This window comes from Geotrypetes seraphini, chromosome 1 (assembly GCF_902459505.1).
Source record: "Geotrypetes seraphini chromosome 1, aGeoSer1.1, whole genome shotgun sequence".
Classification (NCBI taxonomy): Eukaryota; Metazoa; Chordata; class Amphibia; order Gymnophiona; family Dermophiidae; genus Geotrypetes; species Geotrypetes seraphini.
Window position 1 is genome coordinate 512,442,394 of NC_047084.1, and position 27,169 is coordinate 512,469,562.

Genomic DNA, 27,169 nt, shown 5'->3' on the forward strand with positions numbered 1-27,169 from the left:
TTTAAAACTTTAAAGTTAAAGCTTTTAAATCAGCATGTTTCTAGTAACTGTTTTAGTAAATGAACTACAAGATTAGTCTTTAAAACAGAATACTTCAATGAATCATCTTTAATATACTCTACTGTGATATTGTTTTGAATCAGCATTTCATGTCTTTTTCTTTTACTTACTGTCCTCTTGGTCAACATGAAGGGCCACAGAAAGGCCCCTTTGGTGTGGCCCATCTGCGGGGCCCTCCAGTAGACTGGCCTATCTGTCAACTGGCCCTTTAAAGGGCCATTGAGGAGGCCCAAAGATGATAGGCAGGGCCTCAACTCAGGCCGCGTGGTGTCCTGTTCCAGTGGGGAGAGGATCCCAAAGATCCCCCACACTTAGATGTACTATTTCGATAGCACTATATAGTTCAGAAAAGGCTCCATATTTACCAAGTCTTGCTGAAAATACAAGGGGGCTTTTTTAAATGAACTGATCTAAATACCTACACTCTTATCTAGACATCCCATACAAAGTTATCATCAATATGTGCTGAAAAACAGAACATTCACCTCTGCATTTCAAAGAGGAAATGACACTATTAGTGATTTTTACAAACACACAGTCCACACGCAGACTGAGAAGGAATAATTTGCCAGTTTTATTATGTATCATGAAGCTTGTTAACTTAAAAAAATTAACAGCATTTATAAAAGGTGGTTCTCACTGTTATGAATAGAATGTTTCAAAATATATATATATATATAATATATATGTTAAAAAAACATTTTGGTCAATTCGTAATTCTTTATAAAAGATTATATTTCTCTCTGAGAATAATTTCATACATAAATACAAAATTTACATAGTACTCCTAGGTATTATATATAAATGTATATCTGTATATTATAGAATACATATCACAATGGCAGAGCATATTTATTTTAGAGAAAGAGAATGTGAAACTATAACAAAGACTGGCTTGCATTTTTCTATATTAAAAACGCTCTCTGAATTCACATCTTTACATATATAGAAAAATATAGCTAACTACTGGCCCAAGACTAAGCAAAAAAAAAAAAAAAAAAAGGTCAATCTGCTTTTTCCATGTCTTAATATGCCATATCATCTTTCTTGGCGAGAGGGGTTCATGCTTCTCTATCTAATTTGACTGCAAACACATACATGCTCTTATAAAGAAAACATCAAAACATTATAGTTTGAAATATATCACTAGGTAGGAAAATAAACAGTAAAACATTTTTGTTTTAATGTTGTCCGTTTATGAGCATGATCTAGTTTTATTTTTACTTTCTATTGCTTAGTGGTATATGTATATGAAAATATGTCTTCTGATGTATATATTAAATATATCCAGGCTTCTCCCCAATTTGATCACAGGAGAAAGCACTTTCACATTATTAGTATCATTTATACACATATATACAAACCCAATCATTGTTAGGGAATATTTTGATAAGCTGCATTCCTCATGGCACAAAAATAAAATGCTTCTATACTACATAGTTTCTAGGTATTTGGTTTATAGAAAAGTAGCAACCATTTACAAATATCTGGATCTAATCCTTTCCCAAATTAACTTGACATAGTGACTTCAGAGAGAGGTAATGAGGCTTGAGCTATGGTATATAGCATTAATCAAATCCACAGTGATTCAGTTTTGGATAAATGGATATCATCTGAGGTCACGTGTCTTAAAATACCTTTCTGAAAATAATTTAGAGAGAGCCTATGAAACCAAGAAAAGTGCAGCTCATTTATATTTTTCTTGGGAGTTGTATTTTTTTCTAATGGTTCATGGATGTTGTAGCTAATTTGACATTTACAGCACATTTTAAAAATTCTGGATTAGGAAAATATCTTCAAGATATGTTCACAAAATATTTTCTTAAATTGGAATTCAGCACATCAGGATGCACCACCTGATATACAAACTAATTAAGATTTCTGAATTTCTAAACTGAAGGTAGGGCCGATGTGCAACAACTGAGGTGATAAGGCATTTCAAGTATAAGAAAAGTACTAGACGATAAGAGTGCAAATCTGAATGTGATTATTTAGTCCACAGTAATTAGAGATGTCTCTAATTACTCAAGTATGTAGGCTCTTCACTCCTTCAAAATTTACGTTTATTCCTAGAAAATAACCAAACTAGTTACTATCTGTGGTGCCTACTGATTTACCACTTCAGAGCAGAAACTATTTAAGAAGTTCGTTGACCATCATTCTCTGGTACAGCTTCTGCATAGACTCAAAAGTTATAGTAAAGTCCTTGGTTATCTACCAGACTTCAGTTTCTAATGGCCAGAATCTGGATGCAAATATGGATCTAGGATTTCTATGTACCCTACAACACTCGGACATTGTCATTAAACTATGTGTAACCCAGTCTAAAATCAGACGTATAAGAGATATACATCTAACCAAACTAAATGAAAACAATGCAATCCCCAAAATCTAAAAATATCCAATGACAATACAATAGCTCCTCACCTAACGATCCACTATGTAGTTTACATTAACATGTGGAGTTGAAACGGTCTCCTTTGGGAACTGCAAGAGTGGTGTATTATGAATATTTTACTGCTGGTACTTCAATATCAAAACTTGAGATAGCATTTGAAACTGTATCCCAGTTAAAAGTTAAACTCAAGCCTTAAAACTCTAAATGTACCAAAACTCTAAGAGAAAAAAGTAACAGATCTATAGATTATGCTCGAGTTTCTGCTAGCCATTAATCCATTAAACTCTTTCTGTTCTGCTTTGTTTCCTCTGCACAATGTGCGAACAGTCATTTGGAAGCACTAGTCCTCACACACTGCTGTCCTGCAGCAGTGGTTCTGTATCTTCACCATTGCTTCGATCCAGATTGTCATCTGGGGTACTGATGACCACGTCAAAATGCTGTCCTGTACTGCTACTCTTTGATAAGGTGCCTCTGCGTTCAGGGATAAATAAAGCAACCAGGAAAGCAAAGAGAACTGCACATGCTCCAAACAGGAATGGTGGTCCAGGAATAACAGCTTTCTGCAAATCAATACAAGTATAAAGAAATTACAAACTGTTTTTACCACACACAATTGATGAAATTATAAAATCCAATTTGACTTTTTGAAGTACAGCAGTAAATTTCAATTGTCATATCATTGTGCTGACTGGAGCACTTGTGATATTAATGATCCTTTATCTATTAGGAACCAGAACCTCATACAGTGAATATACGACAATCAAGCTATTCAAATATTTTTAAAATTCAGTTCTACCCCTTTTACTCTCTAAAAGCATAAAGACTGTTTAAAAAACAACTGTCATCAATTATAAACTGCTTGCACCTTTTGGTAGCATGCCACAGGTAAGGGGTGTGTGGCACAGTAGTTAGAGCTACAGCCTCAACACCCTGAAGTTGTGGGTTAAAATCCCATGCTGCTCCTTGTGACCCTGGGCAAGTCACTTAATCCCCCATTGCCCCAGGTACATTAGGCAGAGTGTGAACCCACTAGGACAGATAGGGAAAAATGCTCGAGTACCTGAATGTAAACCACTTAGGCTTTAAGTGGTATATAAATTCTAAAAATAAATAAATAAGCAAACATCTTTTGAAGTAAGATCTAGGAAAGGGGGTGGGGTGCCACTAGACCGCCAGTGAATTATAAGGTTTTTTTAAGTTTAGGGAGGGGGTGGGAATGCTAGGTTTCTATGGATTTTTTTTTTTTGAGCTGGAGGAAGGGAAGGAGGATCACATCAAGTAGTGGTGGGAGGAGCCGATTAACACCAATAATTATTGATTTGGCTAAGGGAGCAAGGATGGGAGTGGTGCTGCTGGATATCAGGGAGCTTTTTTCCTTCCCCCCACCCCAAGGAGCAGGATGAGGGGTAGGGTGGTTGGGTCAAAGAACCAATGTGGAAAGCTATCAGGACACAGTGGTCAGATCGGACTATGCTTCCAGGACCAAAAAATTCTCAAATCTGCATCAACAGTTTCCTTTTCTGCATCGCCACAGAATGCTCTATGATGCCACCATATGCATTCATTTTAATATAATGAACAGTCATGTATTCCCCACAAGTTAACACTTGCTCTCAATTTTTTTTCTATGTTGCTCAGAATGAACAACTCACATACATTAAAACCTTGGATTGCAAGTGTTTTCCAAGACAAGCAAAACATTTGATTAAATTTTAACTTGATATATAAGCAACGTCTTGCAATACAAGTACATAAAGTATACACACATCTGAGCCAATGGTTCTTCTCTCTCTGATACTGCAGGAGTGTAATGACTGTTCTAAATGAGCGAGGTCTTGCAATACAAGTACGTATAGTATTTTGTATTAAAGTTTTTGGGTTGTGGAACGAATCATCTGAGTTTCCATTATTTCCTAAAGGGAAATTCGCTTTGATATACGAGTGTTTTGGATTACAAGCATGCTTCTGAACAAATTATGCTCGCAAACCAAGGTTTTACTGTATAAGCCAATGATAACCACCTGCTTAGACTCACAATATCTTTCTGAATCAACCCTTGAGTCAATCCCCATAAGAAAGCAGTAGGCAGAAGTAACCCATATGTGCAGTGGGGCTTCTGAAACTGGTGAAGCTGTTCCTGCACAAGAATATAATCGGTGACATCACCATCTGTGAAGATTTGCTATCCTGTTGTCCTCAAAGAAAGCATGATACAATTTGCAAACACAATTATATGCATCATTTGATATGTTGATACAAAAACACATTTAGGAAATAATTCACAGCTCGGAACAATGGCTCCTTGAGGCAGGGATTTAATGTACCTAAAAAAAAAAATCTAATAATGCATTGAACTACAGTGAGCATCATTTTGAAAGATACTAAAAATAAGAAATCATTTAATTTTATCCTTTCTTTTCACGTGTCCTTAAATTGGTAAATCTAAGCAGGACATAGATATTTACCTTTTGGACTAGTATATTTGGTTGCAGATGACATGCATGAAAATATTTTGCAGTGCTGTTTTTAATTTATGCCTTTTTAGTAGTAAATCAAAGTGAGTTAATTCAGATATAGAAGGTACTGTAATAGTTTCTATGTGTGTGTGTCAAATACTGTACATTAAGAAAAAAATTCCCCAATTATTTTCCCTGTATTAATCTCCCTGACTAGTTTGATTTTAAATCATTCCTCCTCTACAACTTATCCAAATAGTTAGATTTATTAGACTAAACCAATCCAATTCAATACAGTTTTGCCACAAGAACTGAATGGAAAACCTAAAGTTATTTCCTATATTTTTTTTCATTTACCGCATATATTGGATCATGTATGGTGGTGCTATCAGAGTTCGAGTCTGGTGGCAGTCCATCGAGTTCCATGTGAAACAGAAAGAAAACAAATCCATACAGAGCAGGCCCCAGACCGTTGCACAAGCCTCTAATTCCAGTTATCATTCCCTGTACAACGCCTGTATGAAAAAAAAATCCACACACATTGTTTTCTGACTTATTCATTTGAAAATACTACTTAAGAAATTACATTTATATTAAATATTTTCATGAATGGAATTGGATTAAGTGGGGTAGATGTGCTGTGAAATGTACTTTTTTGTCTAACAGATCTCTAAGTGTTGTAACAGAAGACTTCTTTACTGTCAGAACCATTTCAGTGTAGAACATCTCACAAAGGTTTGTGAGATGTTCTTGAATCTTTTTCAGTCTTTATTTTCATCCACTTCTGGATTTAATTCATAATTATCTTTTGCTATGCTTTTATACAGTTATATTAGACAATCATACATACTGGGTATAAAGTTACAACTCACTGACATCAGAGAACTTAAGCAATATCTCAACAATGATCCAACCAAAGCTTCCATTTGTCAGCTTTACATTACTATGTAAAGGTGACACCAATAAGGCTCAAATGGAAGCTTGGCTTGACCCAACCAAATGAGTTGGCAATCTCACCAAGTAGACATTACACCCACAGTTTTTCTGTTTAGCATAGACAAGTGTCGCAACAATTTTTATTCACAACTAAGACACTTATCTTCAAGAAACGCTTGAAACAGCCTAATATTTAGCTATCAGGATGTCTGCGAATGATTTAGCACTGGGTTCCCCACAAATGTGCAGTGCAATAAAGGAGAGAGGTGGCTCCCTTCTGTCTGCACTCCAGTCCTGAGATGTGTGACTCTGCTCATCTGCCATAAATCCCTGGCCAGCCCTTGTTGAAGTCCTCCGACATCAGCGAGTTGTAATTTTATAGCCAGTGTATATGATTGTCTAATATAGGTTTGGAATTTGGATGGGCATACATGTGGGGTTTAATGCTTAAGCAGAGAATATTCAGCTTTGTGCATTAGCAGTTTTTAAAGTGGGATTAATGTCTAATTGAACTGCACTCTTAACCGCCGGACATGCTAGCCGCTACCGCCTCCTCTTGAGCAGGGGGTAGTTTATTGGCTAGCGTGGGGGTTAGCACGTGATGAAAAGTTGCGCGCACTGAAGCCGCTACTGCAGCATCGTAAAAGGAGCCCTTAGTCCATTTTTTGTCAGTTTTGCGTAATATAATTAATTGTGTTCATCAAGGTAAGATTCATTTACTTTAATTTATTTCTCTGCTTTTATTGGCTCTGTTGGCTGTTCTATGTTACTGCGGAGGCTGAAATCCTCTCTCTTCCATTCCAAAACTCACTAAGTCCATCATATTGTATTGATTTTGTGTTGAATACTCTATGCAAAACTCATTCAGTCCAAAAGCCGCTACAGTGGTACCTTGGATTACGAGCATAATCCGTTCCAGGAGCATGCTCGTAATCCAAAATGCTCGTTTATCAAAGCGAGTTTCTCCATAGGAAATAATGGAAACTCACTTTGATAGGTTCCCACCCTCCACCCCCTCCCCCGAGGCCAGCAGTGCTGCTCCCCCCCACGAGAACCGGCATTGCTCTCTCGAAGGCCCCCCCCGCGAACCGGCACCCTCCCCCCGCAATCCGGCACCCCCCCGCCGCGACCTGAGGTCCCCCAACCCACCCGAACCCTCTTCTTACTTCAGTGTAGCCTCCACACCGGCACCGGCACCAGCATGTCCTGCCGGTGCCAGTTGATCTGCTTCCTGTGCTGGGCCTTGAGCATGTGCGCATGCTCAAGGCCTGAGAGTTCACGTTCTCTCGAGGGAACGTGAACTCTCTGGCCTTGAGCATGCGCACATGCTCAAGGCCCAGCACAGGAAGCAGATCTTCGGGCACCGGTAGGACATGCTGGTGCCGGTGTAGAGGCTACACTGAAGTAAGAAGAGGGTTCGGATGGGTTGGGGGGACCTCAAGTCGCGGCGGGGGGGGGGGGGGTGCCCGATGGCGGTGGGGGGGGGTGCTGGATTGCCGGCGGGGGGGGGGGGGGGTGCCGGATTGCGGGTGGGGGAATGCTCGCAAATCGAGGCGCGCTAGGTTTCCGAGGTGCCGATTTTGCGAATGTTTTGCTCGTCTTGCAAAACACTTGCAAACCGGTGCACTCGTAAACCGAGGTACCGCTGTACCTATTTTTTTTTTTTCAAAACTGCTGTTGATGGACTGAATTTTGGAAAAGTACTCTTCCAGTAAATTAGACTACATTGTCTTTACGAAATTTGTTGCTGTCCAGCCAAATCAGTTCCTCTGGATTAGTATAAGAGAAAGCTCAAACAATCACACCTGAATTTCTAGAAATAAAGAATACTGAAACACGTTCAAGCATTAGTTGTCATCATTTTAGATTCTTCCCTCTTATGACATTCATATTTTAATTATAGCTAAATTCAGCTGCTCCTTGACCTGAAGAGGTGCTAAGTGCAGACCTACTGCAGGGAAGAAAAGCTTCATTGAAATATCTTATCTGTTGGCATTCAGACTTGGGAAAAGATAAACTTGGGCTTCAGTAGATTACATCTTTTTCCTTTTTTAGTCAATTGCATTGCTTTTTTTTTTTAGTCAAGTCAGTTTAGACAATAGTGTAGCTTTTAAAGTCTCTGTTAGGGTTTTATATAAAAAGTGTTTCAGTCATTATTATAAATATAATAAATTAAATCCAATCCAATTTGGCTGCATTTCAGAGCATAAGATAATATCACTTTAGAGCACAGATAGTAGTTGAGAAAAGTCTTTGTTTAGTGTTCAATTCTCTCCCTTCCACCCCTAGGCTGATCTTTTGATATATACAGTAGTTTCTAAATTTAATTGTTTCTTGTTATACTGTTCATCACGAGTATCTAGACGGTTTACAATTTAAATACAGTAAAAGTTAAAAGAAAAAAACAATTTAAAATATTTAAGGGGAGATAACAGACTTGACAGACAAACATATAAGGAAAGAGGGGAAGTAAGTTACAAATAAATAAATAAGAGGAATCGAGGGGTGAAAGGAGTCTCATCAAGATTTTTCATAAGGAGTTAACCTTCACAGAATGCATCTTGAAATAAGAAGGTCTTGAGTTTGGAGTTGAATAAAGATAAGGATACTACTTGTCTGAGTTTGGTTGGCATTGCATTCCATAGTGCTGGAGCCTAACAGAGAACATTGATTTACGTGTGGTGTCATAAAAGATTTCGCAGATGGAAGGGGTTGGAAGAAGATTTTGAGAGTTAGATTGCAAATTTCTAGAGGAGGAATAAAGAATTATAATAATAATAACTTTATTTTTCTATACCGCCATAGTCAAACTGACTTCTAGGCGGTTCACATAGAAAGAAGGCTGGACAATCAGCAAATTACACAATGTAAGAAGAAGGAAGTTACATAATAATTAGGGAAGCATAGGGAAGGAATACATGAGAGAAAGAAATTACATAATACATTGGGGTTATAAGGGGAAAGAATATCTGAGAGAGGTCATCTGATTAGGCAAGGAATTTGTCAAATAAAGTGGTTTTAATTGATTTTCGGAATGTGTTATAGGTCTGTCTGGCTTTATTTATGTGGTTTCCCAGCCAGGATTGCTGTCTGTTTGCTTGGAACATGAAGGTTCTGTCTAGGAAGGATTTGTATTTGCAGCCTGTGATTTTTGGGTATGCAAAGATGTTTTTGTTTCTGGCTGTACGTGTGGGGTTGTGTAGAGTGAAGTGTGTTTGCAGGTAGGAAGGTGCTAGGCCCCCATACTTGTTTGTAACAGATGCATGCAAATTTGAACAGTAGCCGCGCCTCCATTGATAGCCAGTGTAATTTTTTGTAATAGGGGCTGATGTGGTCTTTTTTCTTCAGTCCGAAGATCAAGCGAACTGCAGTGTTTTGCACTAATCTTAATTTTTGTACTGTTTTTTTGGGGATACCCAGGTAGGCGATGTTGCAGTAATCTAGGGTAGATAGGATCAGCGATTGCACCAGTAATCTAAAGGATGTTGTGTCAAAGTATTTTTGATAGTCCTTAGCTTCCACATCGTGTAAAAGCATTTCTTCACCAGTAGGTTTGTGTGGTCAGCCATGGTTAGGTGAGTATCTAGAGTGATACCCAGTATTTTTATGGTTTTGGAGATTGGGCATTCATGGTCGTTTATTTTTAACGATGTTTTCGTTATTTTGTCTTTGGGGCTTGCCAAGAAGATTTTTGTTTTCTCTGGGTTTAGTTTTAGTTTGAAGCTGGTGGTCCATTTTTCGATTTCTATCATAGTATGTGAGAGTTTATCTATAGTTTCATTTGTGATGTCAGTTATGGGGATTAGGATGGTTATATCGTCTGCATATATGTAGTGCTTTAAGTTTAGTTTTTGTAGTAGGTGACCTAAGGATGCGAGGTAGATGTTGAATAATGTGGGTGATAGAGGGGAGCCTTGAGGTACCCCTGAAGGGTTTTTCCATGAGTTGGAGTAATTTCCGTTGCTAGTTACTTGGTAGGATCTGTTTGTTAGGAATTATTGGAACCATTTCATTACCTTTCCCGAGATTCCTATTGCGTCAAGGCACAGTAGCATGATTTTGTGGTCTACTAGGTCGAACGCACTGCTAAGGTCTAGTTGCAGAATCAGTGCGCTCTTGCCTTTGCTGAAAAGATCATAGAGGTGGTTTAATATGGAAGCTATGACAGTTTCTGTACTGTATCTTTTCCTGAAGCCTGATTGGTGTTCACTGAGAGTGTTAAATTTGTCTATGTAGTCTGTTAGTTGTAGGTTGACCAATCCTTCCTGTAGCTTTGTGAAAAGGGGAATGCTTGCTATGGGTCTGTTAGTGCTGTTGAGGCTTTTTGATTTTTGGGGATAGGAGTAATCAGTATGTGTCCCATATCCTTCTTTAAGGTTCTGTTTGTAAGGGCAGTTGTTAACCAATTGAATAGTTCCATTTTGAATTCAGGGGGGGCAACTGTCATGAGTTTAGGGGAACATTCGTCGAGTAGGCAGTTAGATTTGGTATATTTGCTGAATAAACTTAGGAACTGGTGCCAGTTTGGGAGTTAAAAGTGATCCCAATTCATGTTTGCTCTGGGAACCTGATTATGGGGTTCTAGGTATTGAAGTGTATTGGTTGTGGGTGTGGGTAGAGTAGTTCTTAGGTCAGTGATTTTATTTTAAAAAAAAAAAAAAGTTAGCTAGGATTTGAGCGGATGGGGGGCTCTCATTGTCCTTTTTCAGGATTCGTGTTGTGTCTGTTAACGTTTTTACCAGTTTGAATAATTCTTTACTGTTTATTTTTTTTTAACCAATTTTTTGTGCATAGTGCATTGTGCGTTTTTCTTTGATCAGAGTTTGTCGATGAAAGTCAGAGAATGTGCAAGTTTTGTTTTAAAGGTAAGGAGAAGCAATTTGTAGATGATCCGATGAGAGATGGATAACCAGTGTGCTTTTCAGAGTAGAGGGGTCACATGGTCTTTTTTTTTGCTTTATGGATTAGCTTAATGGCCTTGTTTTGGAGAATTTGAAGTTTGCAGATTTCTTTTTGTGTTGAACCTTGGTATAGGGAGTTGCAGTAGTCTGTGAAATAACAAGGGAATGAAGAAGGATGTTTAGAGAAGGGGCGTCTAGAAGCATGGATATAGAGCGGATCATTAAGTTTATAGAAGGATTTCTTGACAAAAGAACTGATCTGGTTGTGATAAGAAAGTTTATTGTCAAGAATGACTCAGAGTAGTTTTATGTTAGAATCCATTTTGATAGGTTTGTTCTTAATGCAGATTGGAGAGGTAAGATCTTCCTTGTCGGTACAGGGGAACAGAACGACTGGTTTTTTTCAATATTTAGTGCGAGCATATTTTGACTTAATCATTGACTGATTTTGTTGAGTTTACTATTTAAATCTTGGATCCCCCCTGGGTTTTCTAGATTCAGAGGGTGCAATATAGGCTCTTCAGTCAATTAGTAAGAGGACATTGCTTTGATAGGGCTTTTTCTGCTTTCTCTTCTCTTTTCTTTCATTAGGTGCAAGAACTTCTGCAACCACAGAATGACTGGGAAACACTGTAACCAAAGCTGTTGTCCAGGTTACACTTTCTGTCTCTGTGCAGCCAGAAAATGCACCCAAGGAGAAGGGATGGTTCCATATGCAAGATGTCTTCAGCTTGAATCACTCATGAAGTAAAAGAACTAAGAGTGGAGGTGGCAAGACTGAAGCATCCACTTCAAAGATTTCATTCAATGGGGAAGAAGAGTCTGTGCTAATAGAGGACAGCTGGATTCAGATTATGGGACCCTGCAGGACTGATACTGTGGACTCCATCTGTCAGTATACAGCCCTGGAAGTGAATGACATGAGCATGCCAGGGAGAGGAAGAACTACAGTTTTAAGTCTATTAAAAATTTGGATGAATCGTGCGAGAATCCGCCCACGACACAGCCATACTTCCAGTCGAGTGGGCATTAAGCAAAATCAGTGGCTGCATGCCACAGGCGATGTAAGTTGTGAAAATGGCCATTCAAATCCATTGAGCAATCGATGCCTTGGCCACCGGCCGACCACAGCGAGGCGCAGCAGTCAGAACAAATAGGCAAAGATACAGCCAAAAATCATTAGTCTTCTCCAAACAGTGGAGCAAGACACTCCTGACAGGCAACTTGCACAAGATCCAATCTTTCACTCTAAGCCTGTGGAAGGAAAAGCAGACAAACAAGACAATGGCAACCAGAAAGACAGTCTTGACTGTCAGATCCAGAAGAGAAGCATTCTTCAGTGGTTTGAATGGGGCCTCTTCAAGGCCTTGCAGGACGATGTTAAGATTCCATGAAAGGAAAAGAAGACGCAAGGAAGGTCATAAACAAAGTGCCCCTCCCAGAAACCTGGACACAGCTGGATGAGCAGTTAGCGAATTACCGCCTCTGCGCGCTTTAAAACATGAAAGTCCTGCAACCCGAATTTTAAGGAAGGCCACTGCTAAACCTGTTTCTAGGCCTGCCTGAAGAAAAACAAAGGACCACCGAAAATAATTCTTAGCACACCACTGTTGGAAAGCCTTCCAGGCTTTGGCATAAGACGCCATAATAGAGGGTTTTATCAAGCACAAAAAAGTCGAGATAATTACATACGAAAAACCATGCTTCATCAAAGCTGAGCGCTCAAGAGCCATGCCGTAAGACCAAAACACCGTGGGTTCTTCATGGCCGTTGGCCCCTGACTTAGAAGATATCAAAGAAGAAGGAGCCTGAGTTTCTCACCCCATGGAAGGAGGACAAAATCCGCATACCATGGGCAACGAGGCCAATCTAAAGCTACTAGAATCACCAGGTCTAGATGTGTTGCTATCCAGCGGAGGACCCAACCGATCAGAGGTCATGGAGGGATCATCATACAGGAGCTCATGAGCTGGCCAGGGGTGAATCAAGGCATCCAGCCCTAGCTTCCTCACCGTTTGTTGACTGAAGAAGCACCTGGTCGAGTTCTCTGCTGAAGCCAACAAGTCCATCTGGAGCTGACTCCAGCACTGTATGATCAGACGGAACGCCTCCTGCGAGAGGGATCATGCTTGGGTCCAGGATCTATCGACCGAGGATGTCTGTCTGAACGTCAACTCTGGCCAAATGGCCCACTGAGGAAGACAGAAGATGAGCTTCTGCCCAGCGGAACCACATGCGAGCCTCCTGGTCCAAGAAAGTGCTTCTCGGACCCCCTTGATGAAGTACGTATGCCTCTGCTATGTCTTTTTCGGAGAAACTCAAACCACTGTCCTTTCAGAAGGGGCTGGAGAGCGAGTAGCGCCAAATTGCCCGAAGCTCCAGACGATTGATCAACCAACATTTCAGATGAGGAGTCCATTGCCCCTGAATGGAGCGGTCCCTGCAGTGAGCCCCCAACCCAACAAGTTGGTATCCGTCATAAGGAGTCATTCACTCTGAAATCCAAAGGGGCCAGCCCAGCCCCTGAAGTCACCAGCTCAAGCTACTGCTGGCTGGCACCATCCAGAGGAGCAGCATCTGAAGAGGAAAACGCCGTGGAGACCACCGAGAGAGGGACTGCTGTAAAGGGTGCATGTGCACTCTGACCTAGGGGACTGCCTCCAAGGAGGCTGACAGAGACCCCAGAACCTGCAGATAATGCTAGGCCGAGGGAGCCGGATGGTCTAGGAGAATTCTGATCTATTGTTGAAGTTTCTGTCTGCATGCCTCGGGAAGAAATATACAACCCTGTCTGGAGACGAAGAGAAGGACCAGATACTCCATGGACTGGGAGGACATCTAGTGGCTCTTCCTGTACTTGACAATGCCTTCAGCATAGACACTACTTTCTCCACTGCACTTTCACACTCCTGACGAGACAGAGCCCGGATCAACCAGTTGCCCAAGGAAGGATGGATTTGGACTCCCTGCTGGCGGAAAGCCACCAGAACTACCACCTTGGCAAAAGTGTGGGGCGCCATCGCGAGGCCAAAGGGCAGAGCTGCAAACAGGAAATGCTGTTGCAGAACATGAAAATGCAGAAACTGACGATGCTCCAGGTAGATCAAAATATGTAGGTAAGCGAGATCCACAGACACCAGAAACTCTCCAGGAGAGACAGCAGCTATCACCATGCACTCTGATTCCATCCCAAAAAGAGGAATCCGCAAGTAGCGGTTGATCGACTTAGATTCAGAAAGAGTCTCCAATCCTCCGAGACTTTCTGTGGCACGATGAAGTATAAGGAGTATCTGCCTATGCCCGATTTGTGTTCTGGAACAGGTTACAGAGCCCAGATGTCTAAGAGGCGTTGCAGAGTTTTGCGAACCCTGGACTCCATTCTGGTCGACTTGTCGGAGTCCAGAAACAAATTCAGAGGCAGGCAAAGGAGGTCTAACTTGTGCCCCTTCTGAATGATGGCCAGCACCCATCGATCCACAGAAAATCAAGTCCACTCCTGATAAAACTGAAAAAAGTCAGCCTCCAATATGAGGAAACCACTTCTGGTGGCATGACTTCTGGTGTCATTAGGGCTTTTTAGGCGCAGCCACAGCATAGGAACCTGAGGTCATCTGGAATTGGGACTGGGAAGAAGAACCTGTGGATCCCTGATGAGACCTGTGGGAGGAATGAAGAGCACTATGATCCCTTCCTGACGTCCAGCGAAACTTGTTAACAGGAGTAGACTTAGGGCGGCGCTTGGCAACACCTGTGTAGAGGCCATCCAGATCTGTACCAACAAGAAGCTGGCCCTTGAAAGGATGTCCGCTTAAGGAGGTCATTGAGGCAGCGTCCCCATCCCAAACATGGATCCAAAGAGTCTGATGCACAGACACCGCACAAACAGGGAATGTATCAAGAACTCAAATGATCATAAAGGGCATCCTACATATAATACACACTAACCATCACCAGCAGAGCACAGGCATGCACCTCAACAGAGGAAGCACTGCGCAGGCTGGAATGACAGACATGTGCCATAAAGTAAGCAGCCGCTTGGATACCTAAAGATGAAACTCTAACATAATATCCACCCTGCGATCCTGAGAGTCCGTAAACCTCACTCCCCTATCACTAGGGAAGGCTGTGAACTGATTAATCTGCACCACTACATCAAGCTATTCAAAAACCTGCTGAAAATCAGGATCCATTGGATAAAGCTTAGGCATAGCATTAGAAGGTGGGAAAGAGCTTTCTGTGGTATCATTGTTCTGAAACCAGTCCAGGAAGCTGTGGATGGAATGGAAAAAAGGCACAGGAAAATGGTCCATGATATAAGCCTGAGAAGTGGAAGGTGGCGAATCCAAATGGAGCTCTTTCAGAGCAGCAACAGTAAAAAGGCAGACAAAAGCCCACTGAAAATCTGCGACAGAAGAGTCATCACCCAAATCTGGATGCTCAGGGCGGCTGAGGTGACCAGTCCCAACAAGGGTATCAGCCAGATCCAATACAGAAGCAGTGTCAGCAGATAGAAGAGTCATGATATCTACATGGCAGCTACTGCAATTGAGGTCTGCTACAACCAGACGAGAGGGTTCCCGAACAGGAAGCTCCACTTCAGGTGCAACAGACTGAGACAAAATGAGCAGGGTCTTAATAATACACCTTTCAGAGAAACCGAATAAAATCCAGAGAAAAGGCCCTTCCAACAACCATGGCAGGGCTCTTTTGAGGTACATGTGCAGCACCAAAGAAGTCCCCAGACTCATAATGCAGGCGTTTTGCGCCAGACATCAGGACGGCTTCTAGGTGAGATTTTCTGCCAGAGGCATGGACCCAGGCTGGCTCCCCAGCCCGAGTACTTGGAGGAGAAGCTCCTTCCCCCAGCATGCTAGGGCACATGGTACATGGTCGCTGCTTCAGCGCAATCAATGTCCACATTCAACAGATTAGGGGCTGGGAAGTCCTCAGAAACTTCTTCAAATGACCAGAGTGGAAGATCTTTGGACTGCCAGCCGGCCAGACAAAGACTACGAACGCCGCCCCCACACATCCTCGCCACGCAGTCGGGGGCAGGAAAAGGCAGCATGCACCTTGAAACCCAGGTGGGTTTCTCTCCAGATGCATACAGCCTGTATTTGAAACCCATGACAAAGTCAGCGGGCAAGCAAACGCCCAGGGAAATGAACCCTGAGTTTAGGAATGGTAACACACAGCAGGCTGGCTCCACAGATCACCAAAATTTCACTTTGAAGCAGCAGTCCTGCACTGCAGGACTACGTCCTTTCCTCCGACAGGGGACCACCGGGAAGGCCACTGAAGCCACTAAGAAAATGAACCTTATGTGAAAAAATAAAAGCAGAGCAACTGCAAAAGACTTCTGCACGGATTGCTTGCAGAAATTGTAACTGGACATGTTTGCTAACTTTCAGGCTAGTGTTGAATTTCTACAACTCCTGGATTGCGGGTTGAGACTAAACATATGGAATCCAGAAGGGACATAATAAAATGAGATGTTGAAGAAATATATCACTGATTCTGTGACTGATCCCTTCTCTTCATCCAGTCATTTCTATAGCTTTTTATATAGGTAGCTTGCTTAAAAGGCTGTGACTGATCCCTTCTCTTCATCCAGTCATTTCTATAGCTTTTTATATAGTTAGCTTGCTTAAAAGGCTAAGACCAAAGAAGGATGAGAAACAATATGAAACTTCAACAGAAGAACTGTTATGTTAACCTTAGATCATCTTTAAATTTTCATTTGGCCTAAGTTATATATTTTTCCTGATGTATCAACTTGAACACAACAGATTAGGCATAAGTTTCTTCACTTCCTTGCAGGGAAGTTACACTAGGTATGGCTTTATTCTTGAAATTTCCAAGGAAATGTTTTCTTAAGCATAAAATAAGGAATTGTGATGGTGAATCTGAACACCCAGAAGATTTTGTTGAGATTCAAGAGTAGAATTTAGATGTGGGTCAAGGGTAAGATATACTGGAAGATCAATCTGTTGATTGAGTGGAGTGTATTAAGAGTACAGGCTAGTAAACATTGTTTATCTTTTTCCTAGTGAGAAGGGGGAGGGGAAAGTCCTGTAAGCTCAGGTGAAGACCCCCGAGAATTTCCCTGTCACAGTAGTAGCAGGCCAAATCAAGGCCAGTACAGCTAAGACCTAAAATGGTTGCTGAAAAAGCAAATAGGCTCTCTGACTAGAAATTGTCAACTCTGAGAGCAGCCATGAACTCTGAAAGACATTTCTGCTTTTTCCTAAAAAACAAAAGATGTGGTTATAAAGAAAAATAATTCTGATGAAAAACATAAGCAACATAACTTTCACTAGAGGAAACATTCGCAACATGATAACTTTCACCAGAGGAAAGACGAACCACGGACATAAGTATACAAAAAGGCTAACCACAGAGCTGGAAAACCGTTAGGCCCAGGTGCTCAAAAGAGGAACTTGGTATATTAACGGGACATTTACGGGGAAATGAGGGAGAAGCACATGGAAAAAGGCGTGACACAGAATCACTCAATTTATGTTAACCAACCCATAGCTTTAAATATGAGATAATGAATATGATTAACCAATGAAAATGTGAAATGTAACATGCACCAATGTGGGCCAGAGCTGCCAGAATCATACAAAAGAAAGCTCCCTGAACCATGGTTTCAGAACTCGTCGGAGGTTCTCCATCGGCATGGCCAGCCTGATGTATGCTCTATCACTCTGTATGCTGTGTGTGATTTGTTCCTGTAAGCTATTACTATTTGATTATTAAACCTCATATTATTTGTATCAGCATAAGGAGAGTTGAGTGGTCTATCTGTGAAGGCCTAGGGTCTTCACTAGGGAGCCAGCAGAAACGACAGCAAGTGAATAAAGACTATTGCTCCCGAACGGCCTTAGGTTGTATTGCCACTGCAGCTGATGGTCTGGTGTTTTTAAAAAATATTTGTAAAATGAACTGGAATTGAATGTATACAAGTGGTAAGTGGCATGCATAAGGAAAAATAATCCCATTTGTGGCTACCAGCTAAGATTCTTTATTAGCAATCATTACCCAGGTAAAGGATGTAGGCACCATCTTTGACAATACACTTCTTCCTCCAAATCCACGGTTCCAGTATCCGTGGATTCGGTTATTCGCGATTTTTTTGGGGGAAAAGAAACGCTGCATCCCGGACCTCCCTGGATCTTACCTGGAGGTCTAGCAGGCTTTCAGGGCAGGAGCGATCTTCCTACGCTCCTGCCCCATGTAGATCACTCATACAAAATGGCTGCGGGGAGTTCCTGTCGTAGTCTCGAGAGGCTACGGGAACTCATGGCAGCCATTTTGTATGAGTGATCTGCACGGGGCAGGAGCGTAGGAAGATCGCTCCTGCCCCAAAAGCCCACTAGACCACCAGGTAAGGTCTATGATGCCGGGAGGAAGGCGGGGGTGGGTCAGAGCCGGCCCAAAAGTTATTTGCAAATTTTCAATATTCGCGAGCCGGCTCTGCCCCTAACCTCCTATTGAGGGAGGAGTGTACGTTGAAATCATTGGTCCCATGCATATAGCTAGCTAGCAAGCAAGAAAACTTGTACTTACCCTGCTGATCTGCCTCAGCATTGTGTGAAATAAGAACACTGATTGCTGGAAATGTAATACTGGACATAGCTGCCACAGCTCCTGCTGCCCACATCATCCTATAAAACAAGCATCAATCCTCCTTAATTAGAATCAAAACTGAAATATGCATATGAAGTTTTAGCTGATTTAGCTTTAGAGACAACCAGAAAATTAGTTGCAATAGTTAGTACTATAACAAAAACATCTCAGAACTGACAGCAACCATTCAGGGAGTGGCGCAGTATCGTGAAAAGCTCGCTCCTTGTGCACCACTCTGCCACAACAAATGAGGACTCGGAGGTAGCGCAGAAAGCTCCTGCCGATACAGCGCTGGCCCGCCGGAATTTTTAAAAAAAGTACCCGGGGGGAGTGAGGGGGGCTGCCTGCCAGCCACTAGGCCTGCCTGCCCTGTCCCAGCCTGCCACTAGACCTGCCCTGTCCTACCACTAGACCACCAGAAGGGGGACAGGGTACAAGGCAGGGCAGTGGGACAAGGTACACCATTTGGTTCAGAATTTTTTTTCTTTGTTTTTCCTTTTCTAGAGCAGGGATAGGGAACTCCGGTCCTTGAGAGCCGTATTCCAGTCGGGTTTTCAGGATTTCCCCAATGAATATGCATGAGATGTATTTGCATGCACTGCTTTCAATGCATATTCATTGGGGAAATCCTGAAAACCCGACTGGGATACGGCTCTTGAGGACCGGAGTTCCCTACTCCTGCTCTAGAGATAGGTGCGTCTTATTGTCGGGTACGTCTTATAGAGTGAAAAATACGGTATATATAGCAATGTTACTTACCGTAACAGTTGTTATCCAGGGACAGCAGGCAGCTATTCTCACTAGTGGGTGATGTCATCAGACAGAGCCCCGGTACGGACGTCTCACAAGCACGTGTTGCTTGTAGAAACTTAAAGTTTCTAGATGCCCGCACCGCGCATGCGCCGGTGCCTTCCTACCCGGAGATCCGGGCGTGTCTCCTCAGTTCAGGTAGCTAGCCTGAGAAGCCAACCCAGGGGAGGTGGGTGGGACGTGAGAATAGCTGCCTGCTGTCCCTGGATAACAACTGTTACGGTAAGTAACATTGCTTTATCCCAGGACAAGCAGGCAGGTATTCTCACTAGTGGGTGACCTCCAAGCTAACCTCAGTGGGATGGAGGGGGAGTTGGCGACTTAAGAGAATAAATTTTTCAATACTGTTTGGCCAAACTGTCCATCCCGTCTGGAGAGGGTATCCAGACAATAATGTGAGGTGAATGTGTGAACCGAGGACCAGGTGGCAGCCTTGCAAATTTCCTCGATTGGTGTTGATCTGAGGAATGCTACTGAGGCTGCTATTGCTCTGACCTTATGGGCTGTGACCTTACAAGGGAGTGATAATCCAGCCTGGGCATAGCAGAAAGAGATACAAGCCGCCATCCAGTTAGAGATGGTGCGCTTTGATACGGGTCTTCCCAACTTGTTAGGATCGAAGGAGACAAAAAGTTGAGGAGTGGTTCTGTGTGGCTTGGTGCGATCCAGGTAGAAAGCCAAGGCACGTTTACAGTCTAGAGTGTGAAGGGCCGATTCTCCGTGGTGAGAATGAGGCTTAGGGAAGAATACTGGAAGTACAATGGATTGGTTGAGATGAAATTCGGAGACCACCTTAGGCAGGAATTTCGGGTGAGTGCGGAGGACCACCTTGTCATGGTGGAATACTGTGAATGGTGGGTCCGCCATCAATGCCTGGAGTTCGCTGACTCTGCGAGCGGACGTAAGGGCTACAAGGAAAAGCACTTTCCAGGTGAGATACTTCAGAGGGGCCCTGTTGAGTGGTTCAAACGGGGGCTTCATGAGGTGGGAAAGGACTACATTGAGGTCCCAAACCACTGGGGGTGGTTTGAGAGGAGGGTTAACATGGAAGAGTCCTTTCATAAATCTGGCGACCACCGGATGGGCCGAGAGGGGTTTCCCTTGTAGAGGCTGGTGGAACGCCGCAATAGCGCTCAGGTGGACTCGTATGGATGTGGACTTGAGCCCAGATTGAGATAGGTGCAGGAGATAGTCCAGCACGGAGGATAAGGAAGCTCGCTGAGGTTCCTTTGACTTAGAAACGCACCATGAGGAGAATCTGGTCCATTTCTGGGAGTAGCATTGTCGAGTGGCGGGCTTCCTGGAAGCTTCCAAGACTTCCCTCACTTCTTGTGAGAATTGGTGAGGGGTTACGTTGAGAGGAACCAAGCTGTCAGGTGGAGAGACTGCAGGTTGGGATGAAGTAGTGATCCTTGATGTTGAGTAAGTAGTGAAGGAAACACTGGAAGTGGTACTGGTTCCCTGCTGCTGAGTTGAAGTAGGAGGGAGAACCAAGGTTGTCTGGGCCACCGAGGGGCTATTAGAATCATGGTGGCCCGTTCGAGTTTCAGCTTGACCAGAGTCTTCTGGATCAGCGGGAATGGTGGGAACGCATATAGAAATCGTTTCCCCCAGTTCAGTAGAAAAGCATCTGCCTCGAGGCGATGAGGAGTGTAGATCCTGGAGCAAAACTGAGGCAGTTTGGCGTTGTGGGGAGCCGCAAAGAGGTCTATCTGAGGCGTCCCCCATTGCGTGAAGATTTGGTGAAGGGGGTTGGAATGGAGAGTCCATTCGTGCGGTTGTAGCAGACGGCTTAGTTTGTCTGCTAGGACGTTGTTCTCCCCCTGGATGTATACTGCTCTGAGTAGGGCGTTGTGGCGCACCGCCCAGTCCCAGACTCGTAGAGCTTCCTGGCAAAGGAGGGACGAGCCCGTGCCCCCTTGCTTGTTGATGTAATACATGGCAGCCTGATTGTCTGTGCGAATGAGGATTACCATGTCGTGAAGTAGATGTTGGAAAGCTTGGAGCGCATTGAAGATGGCTCTGAGTTCCAATAGATTGATTTGGTGTAGTCTTTCCGCACTGGTCCAGAATCCTTGGGTGCGGAGACCCTCCAGGTGGGCCCCCCATGCGTAATTCGACGAATCGGTTGTGAGAACTTTCTGATGGGGGGGAGAGTGCATCAGCAAACCTCTGGATAGATTCGAAGAGGTCATCCACCAAAGTAGAGACTGCCGAAGAGCAGGTGTGACTACGATGCGTTTGGATAGTGGATCGGATGTCTGATTCCACTGTGATGCCAGGGTCCACTGGGGGATCCTGAGGTGGAGTCTGGCAAAGGGTGTCACGTGTACTGTGGAGGCCATATGGCCCAGGAGCACCATCAGTTGTCTCGCCGGTATGGTTTGGTGAGTGATCACCGACTGGCAGAGATGAAGAAGAGACTCCATGCGTTGCCGGGGCAGGAATGCTCGGAGTCGGGTGGTGTCCAGGACCGCTCCGATGAAGGGGAGGGACTGGGTGGGTTGTAGATGGGACTTGGAGAAGTTGATCTCGAAGCCCAAATTCTGGAGGAAGTAGGTTGTAGCCAAGGCCGCCGAAGTGACCTCTGGGGCTGACGGGGCCTTGATGAGCCAGTCGTCGAGGTATGGAAAGACCTGTAGACCCCTGTCCCTGAGTGCTGCGGCCACTACCACCAGGCACTTTGTGAAGACTCTGGGGGACGAAGATAGGCCGAATGGTAGCACTCGATACTGTAGGTGCAGATTTCCCACCCGAAATCTGAGGAACTTTCGGGAGGCCGGGTGAATGGGGATGTGAGTGTAGGCCTCTTTGAGATCCAGGGAGCATAACCAGTCGTTCTGCTCGAGGAGGGGGTATAGAGAAGCCAAAGTCAACATGCGAAACTTCTCTTTGACCAGGAACTTGTTGAGGGCCCGAAGGTCTAAAATGGGTCGCAGGTCGCCCGTTTTTTTCGGGACGAGGAAGTACCGGGAGTAAAACCCTCGGTTCAATTGGTCTGCCGGGACCGTCTCGACCGCCTGAAGCTGAAGTAAGTTTTGGACTTCCTGAAGAAGAAGGGCGGTCTGCGTCGAGCTTGAAGGATACTCTCTTGAAGGATGGTCCGGGGGGACCCGGTGGAATTGAAGAGAGTATCCTTCTCTTATGATGGAGAGGACCCATAGGTCCGTGGTTATGGCCTCCCATCTGTGGTAAAAAAGATGGAGGCGGCCCCCTATGGGAGAGGCCGAGGTTATGCTCCCGGGAGGGGCGTCAAAAGGGCTGGGGAGCCTTAGGTACAGCGGGTGGCTGGACTTTTTGCTGAGACTTCTGGGGGGGTTGTCTCTTCGCAGGCTGTCTCGCCGCGGGCGTTTGTCTGGGCATGTAACGCCGCTGGTAAATCAGGGGTGGCCTGGAAGGTCGAGACTGTTGAGGTTTGGGTTTGGGCCGTAGGATGGATTGAAAGGATTTTTCATGATCCGACAGCTTCTTGGTAACAGTTTCGATAGACTCATCGAACAGGTCGGCTCCAGCACATGGTACGTTGGCGAGTCTGTCCTGTAGGTTGGGATCCATATCGATAGTACGGAGCCATGCCAGGCGACGCATAGCTACCGCGCTTGCGGCGGCGCGTGCCGAGAGTTCGAATGCATCGAAGGAGGATTGCATCAGCTGGAGTCGTAATTGGGAGAGGGAGGCTACCACTTCCTCGAACTCGAATCGAGCTTGGTTGTCTATGAACGGAGTGAACTTGCGGAGTACCGGCAAGAAGAACTCCAGATAGGAAGAGAAAAAGAAGTTGTAGTTTAGCACCCGTGACGCCATCATGGAGTTTTGGTAGAATTTTCTACCAAATTTGTCCATCGTTCTTCCCTCTCGGCCCGGCGGTACAGAAGCGTAGACCTGGGAGGGATGAGAGCGTTTGAGGGAGGACTCGACCAGTAGGGATTGGTGGGAGAGTTGGGGGCCCTCGAACCCTTTATGGTGCACGATGCGGTATCGAGCATCGAGTTTGCTGGGGATCGCCGGTATGGAATACGGCGTTTCGAAGCACTGCATGAAGGTCTGGTCCAGTAATTTATGCAAGGGGAGCCGAAGCGACTCCGTTGGAGGGTTAGGTAAGTGCATGGTGTCCAGATACTCTTTGGAGTATCTGGAGCCCGTGTCAAGGGTCACATCCAGATCATCCGCCATTTGTCGGAGGAATGATGAGAAGGACAATTGTTCCGCCAGCGTCGGTCTGTGGGACGGGCTGGAGGAGGATGAGGCCTCCAGGTCTGTGGACATCGGGGAGTGACAAGGAGAATCGGGTACCGGTGTCTCCTCGTACTCCGGGCCCCTCGGAGGGGACACCTCTGTTGAGGAGTATCCCCTACGTTGCAGTTTTTTCTGCGGTGACACCTCCGAATGGCGTGAGGAGTGCCAGGATGAGTGTCTCGATCGGTGCCCGTCTCGGTGGCGGGACGGGGATCGGGATCGTCTGTGCATCGCATGGTCTCCCGAGGCCCCCAAGTGGATAGGGCTGGAAGCGGTGGATCGCAACTGGGTTTGCGATGCGGGTTCTTGCGATGCTACCCAAGTCTGGTAAGGAGTGCGGAAGAACTCTTCCTGACTATGCCCAGGGCTTCGAGTATCGAGCGGGGGTCTGGTCCCATGTTGGCGCGGAGGCGTAATGGGTTCTAATGGCGGCATATCGGTAAGCGAGGCTTGCCGCGTGGGCATCGCCGCCCTCCCCCGTTCGTCCTCGTCGGTTGTCGAGGTCGAACGGTGTGGGGGAGGGGGAGGGGGCGGACCGCCCCTTTGGATCGGTACCGGGAGGTCACCCTGTATGGCAGCGATGAGCCCGGGTCCGATGGTCTGCATGAGCTCAACGAATTGAGCTTCCAGCACGGACCGTAGCGAAGCCGATAGGGAGGGATCCGCACCGAAAGGGGGTCCTCCTGCACGGACATCGCGCTCCTTCGAGGTCGAGTGCTTCTGCTTAGTAGCTTTCGGCACTTTGATGACCATTGGTGGCACTGTGGAAGGAAGAGGTACCTGAACCGAGGAGACCGGGGCAGGCACCGACGTCGAGCTCGTGGATGGTGTCGGTGCGAGCGATGCCGGTTTCACCACACTCGATGCAGGGGTGGTCGATGCCGGTTTCGCCCGAACCGGGGAGGTATCAGATGAAGTGGAGGCTGTGGGATCCTTAGCTGCGTCCATCTTGAACATCGATTCCCACAATAGGCAACGCCGCTTGAATGAGCGTGCCGTAAGGGTAGAGCAAGGCCCGCACGATTTCGGGATGTGGTCAGGGCCCAAACACTGCAAACAGCGCCAGTGAGGGTCCGTGAGTGAAATCGCGCGTTGGCACTTGCTGCACTTTTTAAACCCGGTGATTGGCCGGGACATAGGCCGGAAAATCTCCGCCGCGAGGTCGAAGCCAGTGGGCCTGAGCCACGTGGCCGGCCCGTTCGACCCGCCGGAGGAAATAATCTTCTTCTTTTTTTTTTTTTTTTACGAAAATAAAAGAACTGTTAACTGTAATTAAAAGAAAAGCGAAAACGCGGACAAGGAAGGCAAATTTAACTGAATTCAGCTAGCGCATGATGAAGTTGAACTTCTCAGCTCCGCGGAAAAGAAAGAACTGAGGAGACACGCCCGGATCTCCGGGTAGGAAGGCACCGGCGCATGCGCGGTGCGGGCATCTAGAAACTTTAAGTTTCTACAAGCAACACGTGCTTGTGAGACGTCCGTACCGGGGCTCTGTCTGATGACATCACCCACTAGTGAGAATACCTGCCTGCTTGTCCTGGGATAAAATATCAATTTGTATTTAGAAAATATAAAACCAAGGAAAATATATAAATGGAGATAAAAAATGAATTCAGATAAAAAGGCAAAAGTAAATGAAAACTAGCCGACACAGGCAGACGTGTGTAGATGATGTCATGCTGTCAGTGAAAAAAAATGTTAAAACAATAAAGTAAATTAGAGGATAATGTGCACAAGAAAAACCGCACAGATGGGAATGAAAAAAATGAACAAACAGGTGGGGAAAAAAAAGAAAAGGGTGAACAAAGGCAAAGGTAAGGGCAAACAAGTAAGGACAAGACTAGCAAATGGTAAGGTTGAGCATATGAAACACAAAAATAAAAGGCTAAACAAGAGATTTAAAATTGGAGGAAGCAAGGAGAATAAGGAACAAGCATGGGAATAACACACTTTGTTTGGTATGATATATACGGACTTATGATCTAATTAGAAGACAAAATATAAAAATAGGGTAAGCATGAAAATGCAATGGTCACTTATGTGCAAAAACAGTCATTTCTTGTATACAACCTCATGATTATTGCTTGGATTGCGCGGCAATACAACTACTGTATAATAAAACGTGCTTATACAAAACACCTTACAGGCATCCAGTATAAAGGCACATTGAAGTATTTTGTTTTATTAATTTTTTTTTTCATATAACAAGTGTATCATAAAAATTCATACAATTATCTTAAGTATACACTTAATATCTCCATAACATACTGTACATACAACATATCTTATATAATTCTTACTACAATTTTAGACATCATATAAAATTTAATAATTTTATCAACTATTATTCAATTATGATCCCTTTCCCTCCCCTTATTTTGTTAGTTGCACACAATATAACAACTATTATGATAATTTATTTATATTTTATGATAAAGAGAATAAACCTACCCCCCCTCCTTTATCAAGTATCTTATTATGGGAAAAAATTATATCAATCATTACAAAAATCTGTTAATGGTCCCCAAATCTTAACTTATCGATATATCCTTTTTGTGTTGCAAATGTAAGCTCCATCTTATGTATATGGCAAACTGAATTCCACCAAAAGTTGTAATTTAATCTGTCATAATTCTTCCAATTGTATGTTATTTGTTGAACTGCTACTCCAGTCAATATAAATAAAAGTTTGTTATTATTTGACGAGATTTGACTCCGAGTTCTCATTGCAGTACCAAACAAAATCGTATCATATGTCAAGGCTATCGGATTTTCCAACATCCTATTTATTTGAGGCCACATTGATTTCCAAAATAGTAATATGAATGGACAATAAAATAAAAGATGATCTAATGTCCCAACTTCTAGATGACAGTGCCAGTATCTATTAGACTTAGAGCTATCAATTCTATGTAAACGAACAGGGGTCCAAAAGGCTCTATGTAAAAGAAAAAACCATGTTTGTCTCATAGATGCTGATATTGTACACCTTAACCTCCAAGACCAAAGTCGTGGCCATTGAGATGCATTAATCTGATGCTTAATCTCAATGCTCCAAATGTCTCTTAGACCATTTTTTTTTTTTTATTTACAAATCCAGATATCAATTTATACCACATTGCGGCCTGGTGACCCATGGAATCTATCTGAAAACATAAAAATTCCATCCTATGATAATTATTAAGGTTTTTCCATTCAGGGAACCCCACCTGAATGGCCTGCTTCAATTGCAACCATCTGAAATATTGTGATTTATTTAAACCAAATCTTAACTAGATATATTACTTGCCCTCCATGGAACCAAAATCTTATATTAAAAAGCGATCTGTGATTTCAAAAGTACTCTAAATAAAAAGTTATTTAGAATGATCTTTTGAAATCACAGATCGCTTTTTAATATAAGATTTTGGTTCCATGGAGGGCAAGTAATATATCTAGTTAAGATTCTGACACACTTTACATGTTATGTGCAGCAATTGAGTATTGAACAAACAGTTTGACTTACCAGCACATTGCAATTTAATAGTTAACCAGTTGGCCAGTCAGTGCTTCTTGTAGTTATTTCAACTTTAAATATTATTACAAAGATTTGTCTAGTAAAACATTGATATAATGTTCTTTTTTCTTCTTTCATTTAAGAGCAATGAGCACAATGAGCAATTTTGAATTTCTACTGGTGAATTATTAAGCTCTATCATCACCCTTGAAGAAGCCTCACGGTGCGAAACGGACCTGGC

General features: G+C 43.7%; 1 protein-coding gene across 1 annotated transcript in view; it reads right to left on the reverse strand.

Moving 5' to 3' along the window:
- Positions 1-610: 610 nt before the first annotated feature.
- The window catches only part of LOC117352249 (hippocampus abundant transcript-like protein 1), a 102,445-nt gene continuing 75,886 nt past the window's right edge, over positions 611-27,169 (reverse strand). The window contains exons 10-12 of the mRNA XM_033928591.1: positions 18,327-18,424; positions 5,275-5,432; positions 611-3,021 (exon numbers count right to left, since the gene is read on the reverse strand). Of these exons, the coding sequence (XP_033784482.1) occupies positions 2,806-3,021; positions 5,275-5,432; positions 18,327-18,424 (472 nt within the window). The 3' untranslated portion in view covers positions 611-2,805. The remainder of the gene's footprint in view (positions 3,022-5,274; positions 5,433-18,326; positions 18,425-27,169) is intronic.